The sequence below is a fragment of the Loxodonta africana genome, chromosome 9 (genome assembly GCF_030014295.1).
Source record: "Loxodonta africana isolate mLoxAfr1 chromosome 9, mLoxAfr1.hap2, whole genome shotgun sequence".
NCBI classification, from domain to species: Eukaryota; Metazoa; Chordata; class Mammalia; order Proboscidea; family Elephantidae; genus Loxodonta; species Loxodonta africana.
This window is the reverse complement of record NC_087350.1, coordinates 37,569,293-37,584,868: the sequence shown is the minus strand read 5'-3', so window position 1 is coordinate 37,584,868 and position 15,576 is coordinate 37,569,293. Positions and strand designations below refer to the sequence as shown.

The 15,576-nt window shown below is 39.7% G+C and overlaps 1 protein-coding gene across 1 annotated transcript in view; it reads right to left on the bottom strand.

Annotated features, from left to right (window-relative positions):
- Positions 1-14,679, bottom strand: part of LOC100661242 (aldehyde dehydrogenase 1A1) — a 53,552-nt gene extending 38,873 nt beyond the window's left edge. The window contains exon 1 of the mRNA XM_003407389.4: positions 14,405-14,679. Within this exon, the coding sequence (XP_003407437.1) occupies positions 14,405-14,470 (66 nt within the window). The 5' untranslated portion in view covers positions 14,471-14,679. The remainder of the gene's footprint in view (positions 1-14,404) is intronic.
- Positions 14,680-15,576: the final 897 nt, after the last annotated feature.

Below are 15,576 nucleotides of genomic sequence, written 5' to 3'. Positions count from 1 at the left end.
CAGAGCTGGCATTACACAATGTCTAATAAGCCACAGGAGTCCCTGGGTGGTGCAAATGGTTAATAGTCTCCACTGCTAATTGAAAGGTTGGAGGTTCGAGTCTACCCCGAGGCACCTTGGAAGAAAGTCCTGGTGACTTGCTTCTGAGAAACCAGCCATTGAAAACCCTGTGGAGCGCAGTTCTCCTCTGACACACGTGGGTCCCCATGAGCAGGAATCAACTTGACACAACTGTTTTTTTAACAAACCAAAGCATTACAACTTCTTCCCTTTCTTCCCAGTTTTGTTTGGCAGTTTAAGACATTTTACTTACACACACACACACACACACACACACACACGCATATGCGGGCATGCGTGCACACACTCACATACACTGAAATAAGGCAATACTTTTAAATTTCATTAAAGTATGAGATTGTTTCAGTACTTGAAAACACAAACTGAAGGATATAATCTCAAATAAGTTGCTTTTATCTGAAACAGCCAAAAAATTTGAGGTAAAAGTAAAAGCTTTGGAGGCCTGGATACTTATAAACCATTTTCTCTAGTTTCCACTTCAGATTCTAAACAGGCTCATTTAGGGCTACTGAATGATTTGGTCTCATAAGTGACTGTTTTCTGGTACCTTATTTTACTGCCTGAAAGGTAACTTTCAGGAGAATTTTAAAAGAAATTTGCTTAGGGAAAAAAATGGCTAGTTACATTACAATATGTATGCACTATCTATCTTCCTTATTAATCTTGCATCTAAACTGTACCTATAACCCCCCCTCAGATGAACGCTAGTGAATGTTTTGCAAATGAGCGTTAACCGAAAGTAATAAGGCAAGCTTATCTGGCAGCCTTAAGATAACTGAAAAAATTGGTTGCAGAGGATTCCAAATTACCAGGAACTGTTTTGCATTATTCAGTTTTAACCTTTAATATACAACACTGATACCTAGCTTTTGTTTGAATTTGTGCTTACATTCACATAATCCCACACAGTCACTTTTGTGTTATCAGAAAGTTGTATATCAATCAATGGGGAAATAGGAGATATACTCTACAAGGTACTAAGAGAAATTTCAAGATTAATTAGCCATGGCTGTTCTCGAGGGGCTTACACTCTAAGAGAAGAACGTGTTTCTATCAAGACCAGCCTGTAAAAGAATAGAAGGTCATAGAACAAAACGACCGAGGCAGTACTTCAATCAATTCATTGAGTAGAGGAACTCATGGAAGAGAGAGATGTGGGTTGGGAGAATGCAGCCTGCAAAATGGGATTTGGATTAGTGGAAAAGAAGAACAATGAGCAGAGGAAGAGAACAATCTTAGGATACTTGTAACACAGTCAAAGATAAGCCCTAAACAGAAAGTTCCAGTGGAAGTAAGTTTTAGATAAGGTCAGACAAAGAAAACAAAGTCAGTTTGTGGTGGATGTTGACTTCCACAGTGAGAAGTTTGGACTTACTTTATGCTGGACATAGTAAGAGAGTAAAACAACCAAATAAGCATTTCAGGAATACCAAAAAAGTACCCAAAATTGATGTGAAGGAGTTCAGGGGGTTTGTCTGGAGACAATTTTAATAATCCAGCCGTGAGATAAGAAGGCTTCAGTGGGACACAGCAGCGCAGTCTTCAAATCACAAAGTGTGGTATGTTCTCCCACAAACAGAAGGCTTTCAGCATAAAAGCACAACTCAGCGTACATACTGAGCTAGAATGGCAAGTATTGCTCTTTTCTTTTCTTTCTTATAGAGAATTTATTGGTTGAAACTACCTTAATTTTCTTTTTCTGTTTTAATTTTATTAGCTTCACTTTTGGTATCTGTCCTCCAGCTAACCATGCGACCCAATGTTTTTGATAATCATCGTTACTGTAGTCATATAAAATGGTTACATGGAGAAGTGTAGGCTTACAGATGTTTATGATAATAATTATAAAACCTATTTTAGGCCCTGGGGAATGATCTACACTGGTGACAACATTCATTTTTCCATTTGCTCTTTGCCTTGAATGAGTTTTGGGAAAAACGTATCATGCTATAAAAGCAAAAATTCTTCTGTCCTTAGCCATTATATTGACTATATTCTAGTTATGAATTTTGGAGTAAGGATACTTTTGAATATTACACATTTACAATAGACATGAATTTTAAGTTCACAATATTGACTGGAAATTATAGATGCCTATGAAACCCTATTTTTTTTTTTTTTTTTTATGAAACCCTGGTGGCGTAGTGGTTAAGTGCTATAGCTGCTAACCAAGAGGTCGGCAGTTCGAATCTTCCAGGCGCTCCTTGGAAACTCTATTAGGCAGCTCTACTCTGTCCTATAGAGTCTCTATGAGTCGGAATCGACTCGACAGCAGTGGGTTTGGTTTTGGTTTATTCCTATAGGGTTGCTGTGAGTTGAATTGACTGGATGGCAATGGGTTTGGTTTGGCTTTTCCGTATGCATGCCCTGAAGCCCTGGTGACACAGCGGTTAAGGGCTTGGCTGCCAACCAAAATGTCAGGAGTTTGAATCTACCAGTGAAGTGGTCTCTGTGAATCAGAAACTGACTCGATGGCAATGGGTTTATACATACTCTAGGAGCTCCTGGGTGGCACAAACAGTTAAGCTCTGGGATACTAACTGAAAGCTCAGAAGTTCAAACCCTCCCAGAGACACCTCAAAAGAAAGGCTTGGCAATCTACTTCTGAAAGGTCAAGCCATGAAAATGCTATGGAGGGCAGTTGTACTCAGCACACATGCGGTCACCATGAGTCGAAGTCGACTCAATGGCAACTGGTTTATGCATACTCTGGTGTCCCCAGGTAGGCAAGTGGTTAAGACATTCACTGTTAATGGAAGGACTGGAAGTTCAAGTACACCCAGAGGCATCTTGGAAAAAAGGCCTGGAAAACTACTTCCGAAAAATAAGCTTTTGAAAACCATATGGAGCACAGTTCTACTCTGACATACATGGGGTTGCCATGAGTTGGAATTGATTGCATACTCTTGGACTTCAAGCATTCCTTATGTGGGAAAACAATTAATGGGGATGTTGTGATAACTTAAGAAGTGATTTTTACTCTGTAAATTTTAGATATGCCATATTTTAAAAGATACATCACATTACATTTGATAAACAAGTAGCCCTTTGCTGGTTGCAGTTTAGTATTCAAGAATAAGTCACAATTTAAAAAAAAAAAAAAAAAAACGTTTCCAAAGTAAAAGCTAATATGTCTTAACGTCTTTGGTATAAAGCTACAATTCTAAATAAAGAAGCACTTTCATCAAAACATCTCGGGCTTGGATTAAGCTAAATTTGGGTAATGGGCAAAATAAAGACCATATTTTCTGATATTGGATTTTGGAGCCTGTTGACTAAAAAGCAGAATCCTTGAATCCCTCCAACAGATACTGCAGGAGCTCCAAGTTCACATCACCTCCAAAGGGCCACACCTGGCCCAGTTGTTCTAGATCCTGTAAGAGAAGCTAACACTTTCTTGGTGGCAGAGAGATTTTCACAGATCACATTTTCAATGCACAAAGCACTTCTTTTAGGATATGCCAAGTGAGAAGGGGCCTGATGAGATTCTCCATTTTTGTCATCTTTGTGAATTTCTAAACCTAAGATACTTGGTTGCTAAATAGTGGGTGATTGAAAAACAAAAACAAACAGAAAACCAGTTGCCATCCAGTCAATTCTGACTTATGGCAATCCCATGTGTGTCACTATAGAACTGTGTTTCATAGGATTTTCAATGGCTGATTTTTTTTGGAAATTGATTAGCGGGACTTTCTTTCAAGGTACCTCTAGTTGGATGCAAACCTCTAACTTTTTGGTTAGCAGCCAAGTTTGTTAACCATTTGCACTACCCAGGAACTCCACTGGTAATAAGTGATAAGTGTTGTAAATGTGTAAGTCTGTTCTCAGTGTAAACCCCAAAACCTGTTGCCATTAAGTCGATTCCAACTCCTGGGAACCCTTTAGAACAGAGTAGAGCCACCCCATAGGGTTTCCAAGGCTGTAATCTTTATGGAAGCAGACTGCCACATCTTTCTCTGGAGAAGAGGCTGGTGAGTTCAAACCATGAACCTTTTGTTTAGCAGCCAAGCACTTTAACCACTGCACCACCAGGGCTCCTCTCCTCAACATTAGGAGCTCACCAAGGTTCCAAAAACCTTGGAGGGTGGGGAATGAAGGGTGAATAGTAAAAGAATTTCTGACCCAAATCATGTGTGGTATTAAACATTTAAAGAAATCAAAGCTATAACTTTTGTCTTAGTCATCTAGTGCTGCTGTAACAGAAATATCACAAGTGGGTGGCTTTAACAAAGAGAAGTTTACTCTCTCACAGTCCAGTAGGCTAGAAGTCCAAATTCAGGGTGCTGGCTCCAGGGGAAGGCCTTCTCTCTCTGTTGGCTCAGGAGGAAAGTCCTTGTCATCAGCCTTCCCTTGGTCTGGGAGCACCTCAGCACAGTAACCTCTGGTCCAAAGGACGTGTTCTGCGCCCAGCACTACTTTCTTGGTGGTATGAGGTCCCCTCATTCTCTGCTTGCTTCCCTTTCCTTTTTTAATCTCTTGAGAGATAAAAGGTGGTACAGACCACATCCCAGGGAAACTCCCTTTACATTGAATCAGGAATATGACCTGGGTAAGGGTGTTACAATCTCACCCTAATACTCTTTATCATAAAATAACAATCACAAAATGAAGGAAAACCACACAATACTGGCAATCATGGCCCAGCCAAACTGATACACACATTTTTGGGGGACATAATTCAATCCATGACATCTCTGGAAGGACAGCCTTGGACATCACTGGAATTACTCTCAGCAAAATCCAATGCAGCTAAGGAAAACACTTGCATTCAATGTAGAAAAATATAAAAGGAAATTAAGGAGGAAATAACTGATGGGAAGAAAAATATTTAGTGGCAGTCAAAGGAATGAAAACAAAATGATAGAGTGACCAAAACAAAATAGGAGGAGTATAGTTTTCCTTTCATTTCTGTTTTATATTATAACCTGACTTCAGTAATATGAGCATATACTCTTTCTTCCTTGTTGTTTGAAGAATTTCTCCAGCCTTTTCAACTCAGCCAGGGAAAAAGAAAAGATGCCAAAGAGTTCAGTTTGGAGCCATATTTTCACTTTGTACTACAGATAACAAAAATAATTGTCAACAATTTTGGTATATTAAATGTACCTTGTATCAAAGAGATAAGATGTAGGAGTACCAGAAATTTCTGTACATATCTAATATTTACCAGTATCATAACCTAATAATACAATTGCTTGAATGTAAATTTTCTGTTCTAATGAAAATGTTTTTTAATGAAAATGTAGAGCATAACTCAGTTGTTTTTTTATTTGTATTCCTCCAGGTTCTTAAAAAGTACCAGGGAAGGAATTGAAATAGTCAGATAATAGGCCCTGAGGTGGAGAAGGTGGCTATTCAGGAATAGTTTTGAGAGCTGCAATATTTGCACACATTCCCATCGAACAAATTTCCATTAAGTATTCCAGCATTATAATAAAGGTATCAGAAATATTACAATATTAGAAGCCGTAATATTTAGCAACACCTTGTATCCTTTACAGGCTATGCCTGTAATTTGGGGGAATTTTTGACACATATCCTGTGGTGCAGTGAATTACTAATTATGGCCTTTCTAGCATAGTCTATGTAAATCCAACCAAATAACTGGGTGAGACTATGCAAATGAGGTGGTTGTGGCCCACTAAGAGGATTGGATAGTTTGGCAATAAGGTAAATAAGGTGCATGGCACCCTATGGAGGTGGGACCATGCAAGCAAGATGTATGGAACCTTAACGAGGAGATTGGTCAGTTTTGCCATCCCACTAGGCTTAAAATGAACAATCCCAGAGGTGGCAAGGGAGGATCTCTTCACCACCAAGAAAGAAGAGCCAGGAGTGAAGTGCATCCTTTGGAACCAGGGTCCCTGCGTTGAGAAGCTTCTGGAAACAGGACACCAAGAGAGAGATCTAACATCTGTAATAGCAGAGGCAGGAGACCAGCAGAAGACAGAGTGGTGGGCTTCCCAGCCCACAGAGCAAGAAAGCTGAGCACCTTTGGGCAGAAGGTTTGCTGGCTAAGTAGGGTGTTTCCAGGAACTTGGTAGAGCTAGGCTTGGCAACCCACAGAGCTAACGCACCTCTGGGCCGAGGCTTACTGATGGAGTGGGGTGCCTCTGGGCACTTATCAGCAGAGCTGAAAGGGCTTTCTAACACTTGCCTGAGCAGGGTAGAGGTTGGCCGAGGGTCGAGGGCCACAGAGACACCTGCCTACAGGCATACATGAGAAGAGGCCGTCCTGATCAAAGAACTGTATCCTGAATGTTCCTGAATCTAAATTGTAACCTGTTACTTGAGTCCGACTCGACGGCAGTGGGTACTTCTGTAATAAACCCCATAACTGTGAGCATGGTCTGTGAGTTCTGTGTGGCCATTGCAATAAATTATCGAACCCAGCAGAGAAGTAAAGAGTGCTGTGGGAGGGACAGTTGGTGTCAGAATTGGTAAAGATGGTGGAGAGAGGAGTTAGGTCTGACCTTCACCTCATAGGAATCAGCCTTGGGGTGTTGATCATGATTCTCCTTCCCCCTTGTGAGGTTAGAGGAGGTCAGATGCTGATGCTACATCATTTTTTCACACACACACTCAAAATATACCAGTGTTATAAAACCCAGATTTATGTAAATATTTAATTTTCTCAAATTTTTTTCAGTAGTGAATTTTAATTGAATATTTGATTATGAAGCAATCATTGCTCAAGTTCTTTTGAACAGGGCTCTGTCTAATCTGCCACTTAAATCTGGTAAACACGCAATGTATTCCCTGGCCACATGAAAACCCAAACCAACACTACCACCGCCCTAAGCCAAATAATTGCTATTCTGTGACAAGCGTACTTCTATTTTAACAATGCCTGTATTCCCACGAGGTTTCTTTTATGCTGACTGGTATTACATCATCTTACAGATTAACCAGGCCATTCTGTAAGGCATTACACGAACGGTAATCATGTGTCGGTGAAAAAGTTGGAAGTCTGTCCACCCAAAGGCATGGCAGAAGGAAGATCTGGTGACCTACTTCTGAAACATCATCTCCTGAGAACTATGGGGTGCAGCCCTCCTCTGACAGCACACAAGGGGTCACCATGAGTCAGAAATGACTTGGCGGCAACTTAAAAAAACACACGCACAGAGAAACCCTTAACTTTGGATTGTTCTTCCAAAGAGTTATTTCTAATGCTCTTTAAGACTTTTCTTGCCCAGTCATCTCACTCTGGCAAGCAGTTAGTGACAAATCTGTTAGATGAAGTCAGGGCTTTGAACTGGCTCATTCCAGTTCTAACCCTTGCTGAGAATTTGCATTTCCACCCCCCAGATATACTGCATCAGAGTCTACTTTTCAACAAGAATTTGTTTTAAATTGGGCATATTGTTAAAATTACTGTGTATACACAAGAATCACCTGGGTATCTTGTGAAATTGTAGATTCTCATTCAGTATATCTGGGGGTAAAAATGCAAACTCTCAGCAGGATTTGAACCAGAATGAGCCAGTTCAAAGCCCTGGGAGAAGTTCATATAAAAGAAATCATATGAACAGTGGTAGTATCCAGAGTCCTTATGAAATGCGGATGATACCCTTTCTTAGGATGTATGTTATTTATTCTAGGATATTTGTTGATTCGATTTTCATGAAGCCAGGCAGGTCCCTGAGAACAAAACAACTTGCCAAGACAGCAGTCCTCGGATATGGGTTGATGTAAAATCTTCCTAGAGACTTGTCCTTAAAATAAAAACTATTTCACATCACAGACAGACTTTTCTGTCATTAAAATATTAAATTCATAGTGAATAATTATCTCCCAGGAGATAAATCAATGAATAACTCCAGAGGTCTCCCGTTTGTGACCATGCTCTGGCACTTTCTCAAGGGGAAGGTAAATGGTTCTAATCTGGCTGGGTGTGGTTGAGTTCCTGGGAGGAACCAGAAACCATTTCCCTAAATAACGGGGTAGTGGTCGCTGCAGGAAAATTAAAAGGCTGACCCCAAACTTTTAGACCATTGCTGCTGGTGAGCACACCACTTCAGTAGCATCAGAAAAACCTACAACCTACAGCAGTTAATTAACAATTCAGAATTTCAGACCTCTTCCCAGACCTACAGAGTCAGAACCTACATTTCAACAAGACCCCTAAAGGACTCATATGTACATTCAAATGTGAGTACTACTCCAGAGTGCCTTCTTCTGTTGGTCCATCCACTCTGGGGAGCCACTACCCAAATCATCTTATTCTCTCCCACCATCCAAACTTCATTCCCTCAGTCAGAGTAAGGAATGGATGATACAAGTGAAGTAATAAGTGTGAAAGCCCTCGTTAGAGACAGCCGATGAGATTTCAATACCACTAATTTTAGTATTTAGGGGAAAAAATATGATATCACGTGGAAAAGTATCAGATCTGAAACGAGAAGATTCAGAATCCAGTTCCCTCTTAGGAGTTTTGTGAACTTGATGAAGCCACTCAAGTTCTCTGGGCTGTTTCCTCAGCTTTAAAACAGGATACTAATAACATTTTCTCTAGCTCCCTCCTATCAGGTAATTATGGGCCCCAAATGAAATAAATACAGTGAAACCCGTGAGAGCTGGAACTCGACGGGACTGCCTTGTTTTCCTGGGTCTTGCAAGTTTTCTGCCTTTGACGGGCTGCAGTCACCACTTTTCTATAGATCTCTATTTAATGGAAAGCATTTGAGTGTCCCTTCTCTGAGAGATTTCCGCCTTACACAGGTTCCGTTTATGCAGGTTTTACTTTATATGAAAGCAGCTTTGAACTCTGACAAACAATACAAGTCCCATCTACCATGGGGAACTGAATCATTTTAGAATTCTTGGAGCCATTTTGGGAAGGAGAAGGTTAAAGGGAGACGAGAATAAGTCGTCAGGCATTTTCCACAAATTACCTCCTTTAACCCCCACAGCCACTCTCCAAGGCAGTCATTATTGTTCCCAATTTACAGATAAGGGAACTGAAACTCAAGGAGATTTTAATCTCAGCCAAGGTTTTAATGTGAAGTAAGTAGAAGAGCAGGGAATCGAAGCCAGGTTTATCTTATTAAACTACCGTACCATGCAGCCATCCATTTGTTCAACTGCTTCCAGGCCACAAGCAAACAGAATTTGCTTGCCTCAGAAGGGAGCTGAGAAGTTGTCCCAAATGAAAGCAGTGCCCAGCACAATCAGCTTTGCCTTGAACATAAATCCTGTCCTGATATTCCTCAGTGGTTTCCCTCAGATAAAATCCATCAACTAAACTGGCCCTTGCCTCCATCTTCAGTCTCATCTCACCCAGTCTCTCTCTTACTCCAACCATATTAGCCTTTTGATAGTTCCTCGAACATTCCAAGCTATTGTCCTCAGGGTCTTTGCACGTGTTATCTGAATCTTTGTGGCTTTCCCCAGTCTACATGACCATCTTATTTTGTGCATCCCTCAGCTTCATTTGAAATGTCCCTTCCCCAAAGACAGCCTCCATTACAACCTCATCAACAGTAAGCTCTTCCCTTCATATTTTCTAAGCTTTCAATGTTCTTCTTTTTAGTATGTATCAGAACATGTGATTAAAGCACTCAGTTGCTTGTTTTCTGTCCTATGCCTCCCCCTACATGCTTCTAGAATATAAGCCCCAAGAGGCAAGAGACATATTTGCCTTCTGATATGGGACCTAGCATAGAAAAGCCATTCAACGTTTTGTTAAATAGGAAAAAAAAAAAAAAAAAAACTATTGCCGTTGAGTTGATTCCGACTCATAGCAACCCTATAAGACACAACAGAACTACCCCATACGGTTTCCAAGAAGCGCCTGGTAGGATTCAAAAGGCGGGCCTTTTAGTTAACAGCTGAACTCTTAACCACTATGCCGCCAGGATTTGCTATTAAATAAGGGAAAGGAAAAAAGGAGAAAGGGTGAGGTGGAGGATGTAGACTGAAATGAGTGAAGAGCATGGGTTTTGGGAACGCATGTGGCCTGAATTTGTTGTAAGAATTTAATAAGAGACAATGGTTCAAAAAAAAAAAAAAACATTATGCCTCACCCATAGTGCTCAATGATTCATAACTCTTCGCTATCAAAAGTGTACCTTTAACCTAGGTGGGTTAAATAATAATATCGGAAAACTAGGAAAGTAACCTCCTACTCCAGCCAGAATTTATTCTATAGGAGTTGAAGAAATGTAGTTTGCATAGATACAGTACACCTATTTCAAAGTCCTCTGTACCACAGCCTCTCCCAGCCCAAATTCCACCTCTTGGATCAAAGCTGAAAGCATGCTTGCTTCCAACCATCCCTATTGTTTGCCTTTTTCTAAACTGGCAGCAAAACTTCCTCCCACTGGCCTGAGAACGGCTGAGCAGCAGCTGGAAAGGCTCATGGTCATGGCCCCTCCAGTAATCAAGCATGGACAAATGAAAGTCAGAATAAAGGACGGAACAGGATTCTGGCAACGTGCTAACCCAAGTAGCTGTGTAGACCTTAAACAAGTTACTTCTCGGTCTGAGGGCTCAGATTGCCGTTGGCTTTCAACGTCAAATTTTGCCTCTCACTAGCTACTGCTGCCATGGAGTCAATTCATAGCAACCAGACAGGACAGAGTAGAACTGCCCCATAGGGTTTCCAATGAGCAGCTGATGGATTCCAACGGCCAAACTTTTGGTTAGCAGCCTAGCATTAACCACTGTGCCACCAGGACTCCAACTTAAGACAAATTAGTTAGACATTCAAAGGAGCCCTGGTGGCGAAGTGATTTTGTTCCTCGGTTTTCTTATTTGTGAAATGGGAATAGCAGCCTCCTCACAGGATTATTGTGAAGAAGAAATAAAATCATTGCAAAGAGTTTAATACAGTCCGTGGCACAGAATAAAACAATGAATTTTAGCTACAATACAAAACATATATATTTCCTCTGTGTGTGTGTGTGCATGTGTGTGTGTGTGTGTGTGAAATGCCATTAGCTGATGAAGATCTATTCCAGTATGAACAAACTACTGTTTAATGAGTTAAGTTTCAGAGCTAAGTTTAAAGAGTTAACATTTTTAAGGGTTGAATCCTGTCTTAGAAACTTGTTCTCTTGGATTTCCTTTTTTCTTTTTTTTTTTTAAGGCAAAAGACAATGCTGTAAAGGGAGAATGGAAAACAAATAAAGTTACCAAATGCTGTAAGAGAAAATTCTTGATCCCTAAAATCCTGGCTAAACCTTAGGAACTTCGCTCCAGTGCAATCCTTGTTATATAGGACATGACTGTGCAAGAAAGAGTGACAAAAAAATTAGGAGAAGAGAATGAGATGAGAGGAAAATTTGTGGGAAACTAGTCTAGGAAAGGATGGACAAAAGAGAAAATTCTGGAAAAACTGCATAGGATTCTGAAAAAATGAATACGACAAAGATTATAAAAAACCAAACCAAACCTGTTCAGTCAATTCTGACTCATAGCGGCCCTATAGGACAGAGTAGAACTGCCCCATGGGGTTTTTAAGGAGCAGCTGGTGGATTCGAACTGCCAACCTTTTGGTTAGCAGCCAAACGCTTAACCACTGCGCCACCAGGGCCCCCATTTAGAATTGGAACGGGGAAATAACAAGGATTGGGATGGAGCCGCGTTTACGTGTATTATAATCAGGAGGGTGAATTAACCAGCAAGCAAGGTACGCACAAGTTTTCTTGTGCTTAGTTACTAATCTGTAGTGCACAAATTCACGTTTTTCACAACAAAAATGTGGTGAAATCCATGTGAAATTACGCACTACAGATTAGTAAATAAAGACAAGTAAACCCACGCATACCTTGCTTATTGGGTAATCCGTCCCTGATTATAATGATGTTACTGAGGCTTTAAATGTCAAAAACGCTAGTATCATTTTAGAAAGTGTTTTAAAACTTTGATCTCTGTTCTATCCACTCCAATAAAGAAATAATGAGACAGTACTAGAGAATAAGTCACACCAAGGAATGCATCAATAACTTCTTTTGTTTGGGTGAAAAGCAGTTTAAAGTTGAGAACAAGTAGCTCTTCTACCCCATTTTAATATTTTTTTTTTACTCAGTCCTGCTTGTCTCTTCCTTCCCCATTGCCCACCGACTTTATTCTAGTGAAAATAAGGAATGGCATTAAAATATTAAGAGAAAGATAATTTAGGATTTAGTTTAGGGCTTAACCACAAATGGGAATTTCTCAGACACTCTAAAATCCTTGCTTGCTTGGTTTGCAACCAGGAAACTCAGTTAATAACCATCACTTTTTCAACTCCTCTTGCAAGTGCAAGTTCACAACAATTCTTTTGGTGGGACAGTAAAGAGAAAATGAAAGTGCCTGACATCTGAAAAAGCTCAACCGTTTAGATTTAATTACATAAATAACTGGTGGTCTTCCAAGTGTGAAAATGCTGAAGCCAACAAATCAAACAATAAAATGCCATCTGAGCAAAACAGATTTATATAGATGTGTGGGCAATAAAAATTCACTGGCTTGCATGGGGTATTTTTACCCAGAAATGTCCTTAAAATCAAGAGCAAATGTCTGCTCTTTGAATCTTGCCTTCTTTTGAACACTTAGGTCAGTCAGTTTCCCTAGAGGGGCATTCTTGTGCAATGACTTTTAAGTGGACAGGAGATTTCAAACTGGAAAACATCTCTCTGTGTAAAGGAACCACATTAGTCATGTGCCTGTGAAATTTTAAGGACTATCTCATTTGTCTAGTACTGTTCGTTACATGCTTAATGACTATTAAATGAGGCTTATTTTTGTAATTCAGCAGGAAAAATATTCCCATTAAAGGTGCCTTAGACGCACAAGCAAGGAAGACGTAAACTTCTGCAAAGCCAATTTTTTTTAAACAGTGATGTCCAGACTACCAAAGATCTTCCCAGGTGGCTTAGCCAAAAAAAAAAAAAGATTCTCCCTAATGATAGTAATGCAATAATCCAACCATTACCACCAATTTTGATCTTTGTATGTTTTTTAAATGTTTGTACTTTAAATCGTCATTTCTTATGAAGGACAACCCTTAGGTAAGCAAGTGGGGGAGACTGGAGTCTTGCCATCTTTTGGGCACACCTTTGCCAAGTATTCATTGTTTGGGAGTATGGACTCACCTCATTTTTCATGTTCCCGTTTGTAACCAAATTAAATGGAAAAACACTCCTTTCATAAACCTTGTGAAAATAATATCTTGATAAACTTTATAGCTCTGGTCAATCATGTTAAAGGCACAATATGATCTCTGCTGACACTTTCCTGAGGAAAACAGACAGTCAGCTGAATAACTTCCACATTCGCTGCACTTATGAAAATGAAGATATAACAGACCTTAGGATTTCAAAACCAGCCACAGTTTCAAGTAAGGAAAAGAGTAAATAGCAGTGGAGACTTCTCCTTTACCATTAAACCCTAATGCTCTTGATTTTTCATTGGTTAATACAGAAAACAAAATGGCTCTCTCCTGAGTTGCAACAGTTCATGTCTTACCTTGCCTTCTGCATCACACCATAAAGCTAACTTTGATAAAGTGACTGGCTACATTTTTTTGTGTGTGTGTGTGTGTGTGTGTGTGTGTGTGTGTGTGTGTTCTAGATTCTGGCAGGAAGGCAGACATGCAACAATGAGAAAGAGGCAAAGTTCAGAGATAATCTCAGAACGCCTCAAGCAGGATCCATTTCCTAGTTCTCTCTAGCTGTGGGTTTGTAAGTGTGGACCTGGTTCCTGCTCTTGTTTCTGTAAATATTTATCTGTTAACAATGACACCATCTGCACCCAATGGAAACAAAGGTATCTGAAGAACTAAATAAGAATCCTTTCTTTCCCAAAATGCACTAAATGATTTGAGTTCATTTGAGGTTTTTGGAAACAGAAGCTTTCATCCAATTATCAGACTTAGGTCATTCAATTTTGACGCTAGTTTAAATTATGCATCTAACAAAGTCATGTTATTACAGCATGCTGTGTTTCTTCTTTTTTATTATTTCCTACTTGTATGCCTCTTTCAAATGAGTTAAATATTTGCCTCTCTAATCAAACATGTCCCCCAGGCTACACCGAAGTTAATAGAACTGCTTAGTAAAATCCACTGAGCCCTGCACTAGAACCTTCAACTCAGAAAAGAATTCCTATCACTTGGAAACATTTTAAGAAATGAATTCATTAGAAGTTGTCTGATATGATTACAATTCACTATTTGGGCAAAACACAAAACCCAGATCTGCATTTTGCAAGCCTTTTCATTTCTGCATTTCCAAAGGGTTTGCTACACAAGTTTACTTAAATTGACCTTCGGTGCTTTAAATAAATGTAGTTTTCATAAACCCGAGGCAAAGCAGCAAATATAAAGTGTACTAACCTTAGTGTACCGAATCTTCAAATTGGTGAGTGGGACAGGTAAGTCGGGCACGTCTGAGGACGACATTTCTGGTCCGGTTCCTGGAATACAGGTGACAGGCTCAGAGATTTGTTCTGATGGAGCGTTTGGCTTTATTTGTTCCTTTTTATCTCAACGGGCTATGGTTAATTTGCATACTGGGATATGATTGGATGAACAAACTTAAGAGCTAAAAGCAAAGGACACTGCTTATTTGTAACACCTAGGGCAGGAAGCCTTTGACTTTAAACTTAAATCCTTAAGAAACCAGCGCTCTAGCACCGACGCTGCACCTGGAGACACTGCACTATTTGCAGACGAATTAATTTACAAAGCTAAATCCTGCCATAAGGGTATGCTGCGCAGCTGCGCTGGCCTCTAAGGCCAGTTATTATTATTGTTATTTTATTTCATTTTGTCTTTTCATGCTACTATGTAACTTTCCATTCTCTGACAGACTTGGAATCAGAGACTAGAAGGATTAAAAAAGACTTTAAAAGGGCACTTGTTCTCAGAAGAAGCTGATGAAGACAGGACTTTGGCCAGGGTGTTGTTTGGCAAAGAAAGGCCCTCTTTCTAGACCCTAACCCAAGTCAACTAAAAAAAAAAAAAAAATCAAATCCATGAAGTGTATTTCAGTGCTACATAAGCAGACCTACTGTGATTTCAGAAGCTCTGAATTATTTTTATTTCATATCTTATTTTATAGCAGAACAGTCAGTAGGAGTTCCAGGGTACTCGGAGGTGCTCTGTCATACAAAACTACCACAATTACCAATAAGGTGATAAAATAAAAAGGTGATACCATCTGTTAAAACTCACCTTCTCTTTATGGAATTTGTCTGTATTTATTGCTATTGATATAGGCAATTGCACAAAGAAAGCATTTAAACAGAATTCCCAAACGATTCAAATTCTTCGATGTTTCAAGCTGGGAACATTAATTTTTTTTTTTCTTTTAAACTACATTACTACCATTTTAAGTACAATGTTTTACTGATTGAAGCTCTGGTAAAAGTTACAATGGGGACAAGATTAAAAACAAAACAAAACAACAGCAAAAAAAAACTTTGGATACTCTTAACTCTGTTTATTAAGAATAGCATCCCCCCAGCCCGCCCCAGCGAAAATTGCCAACTCCACCTGGATATAAA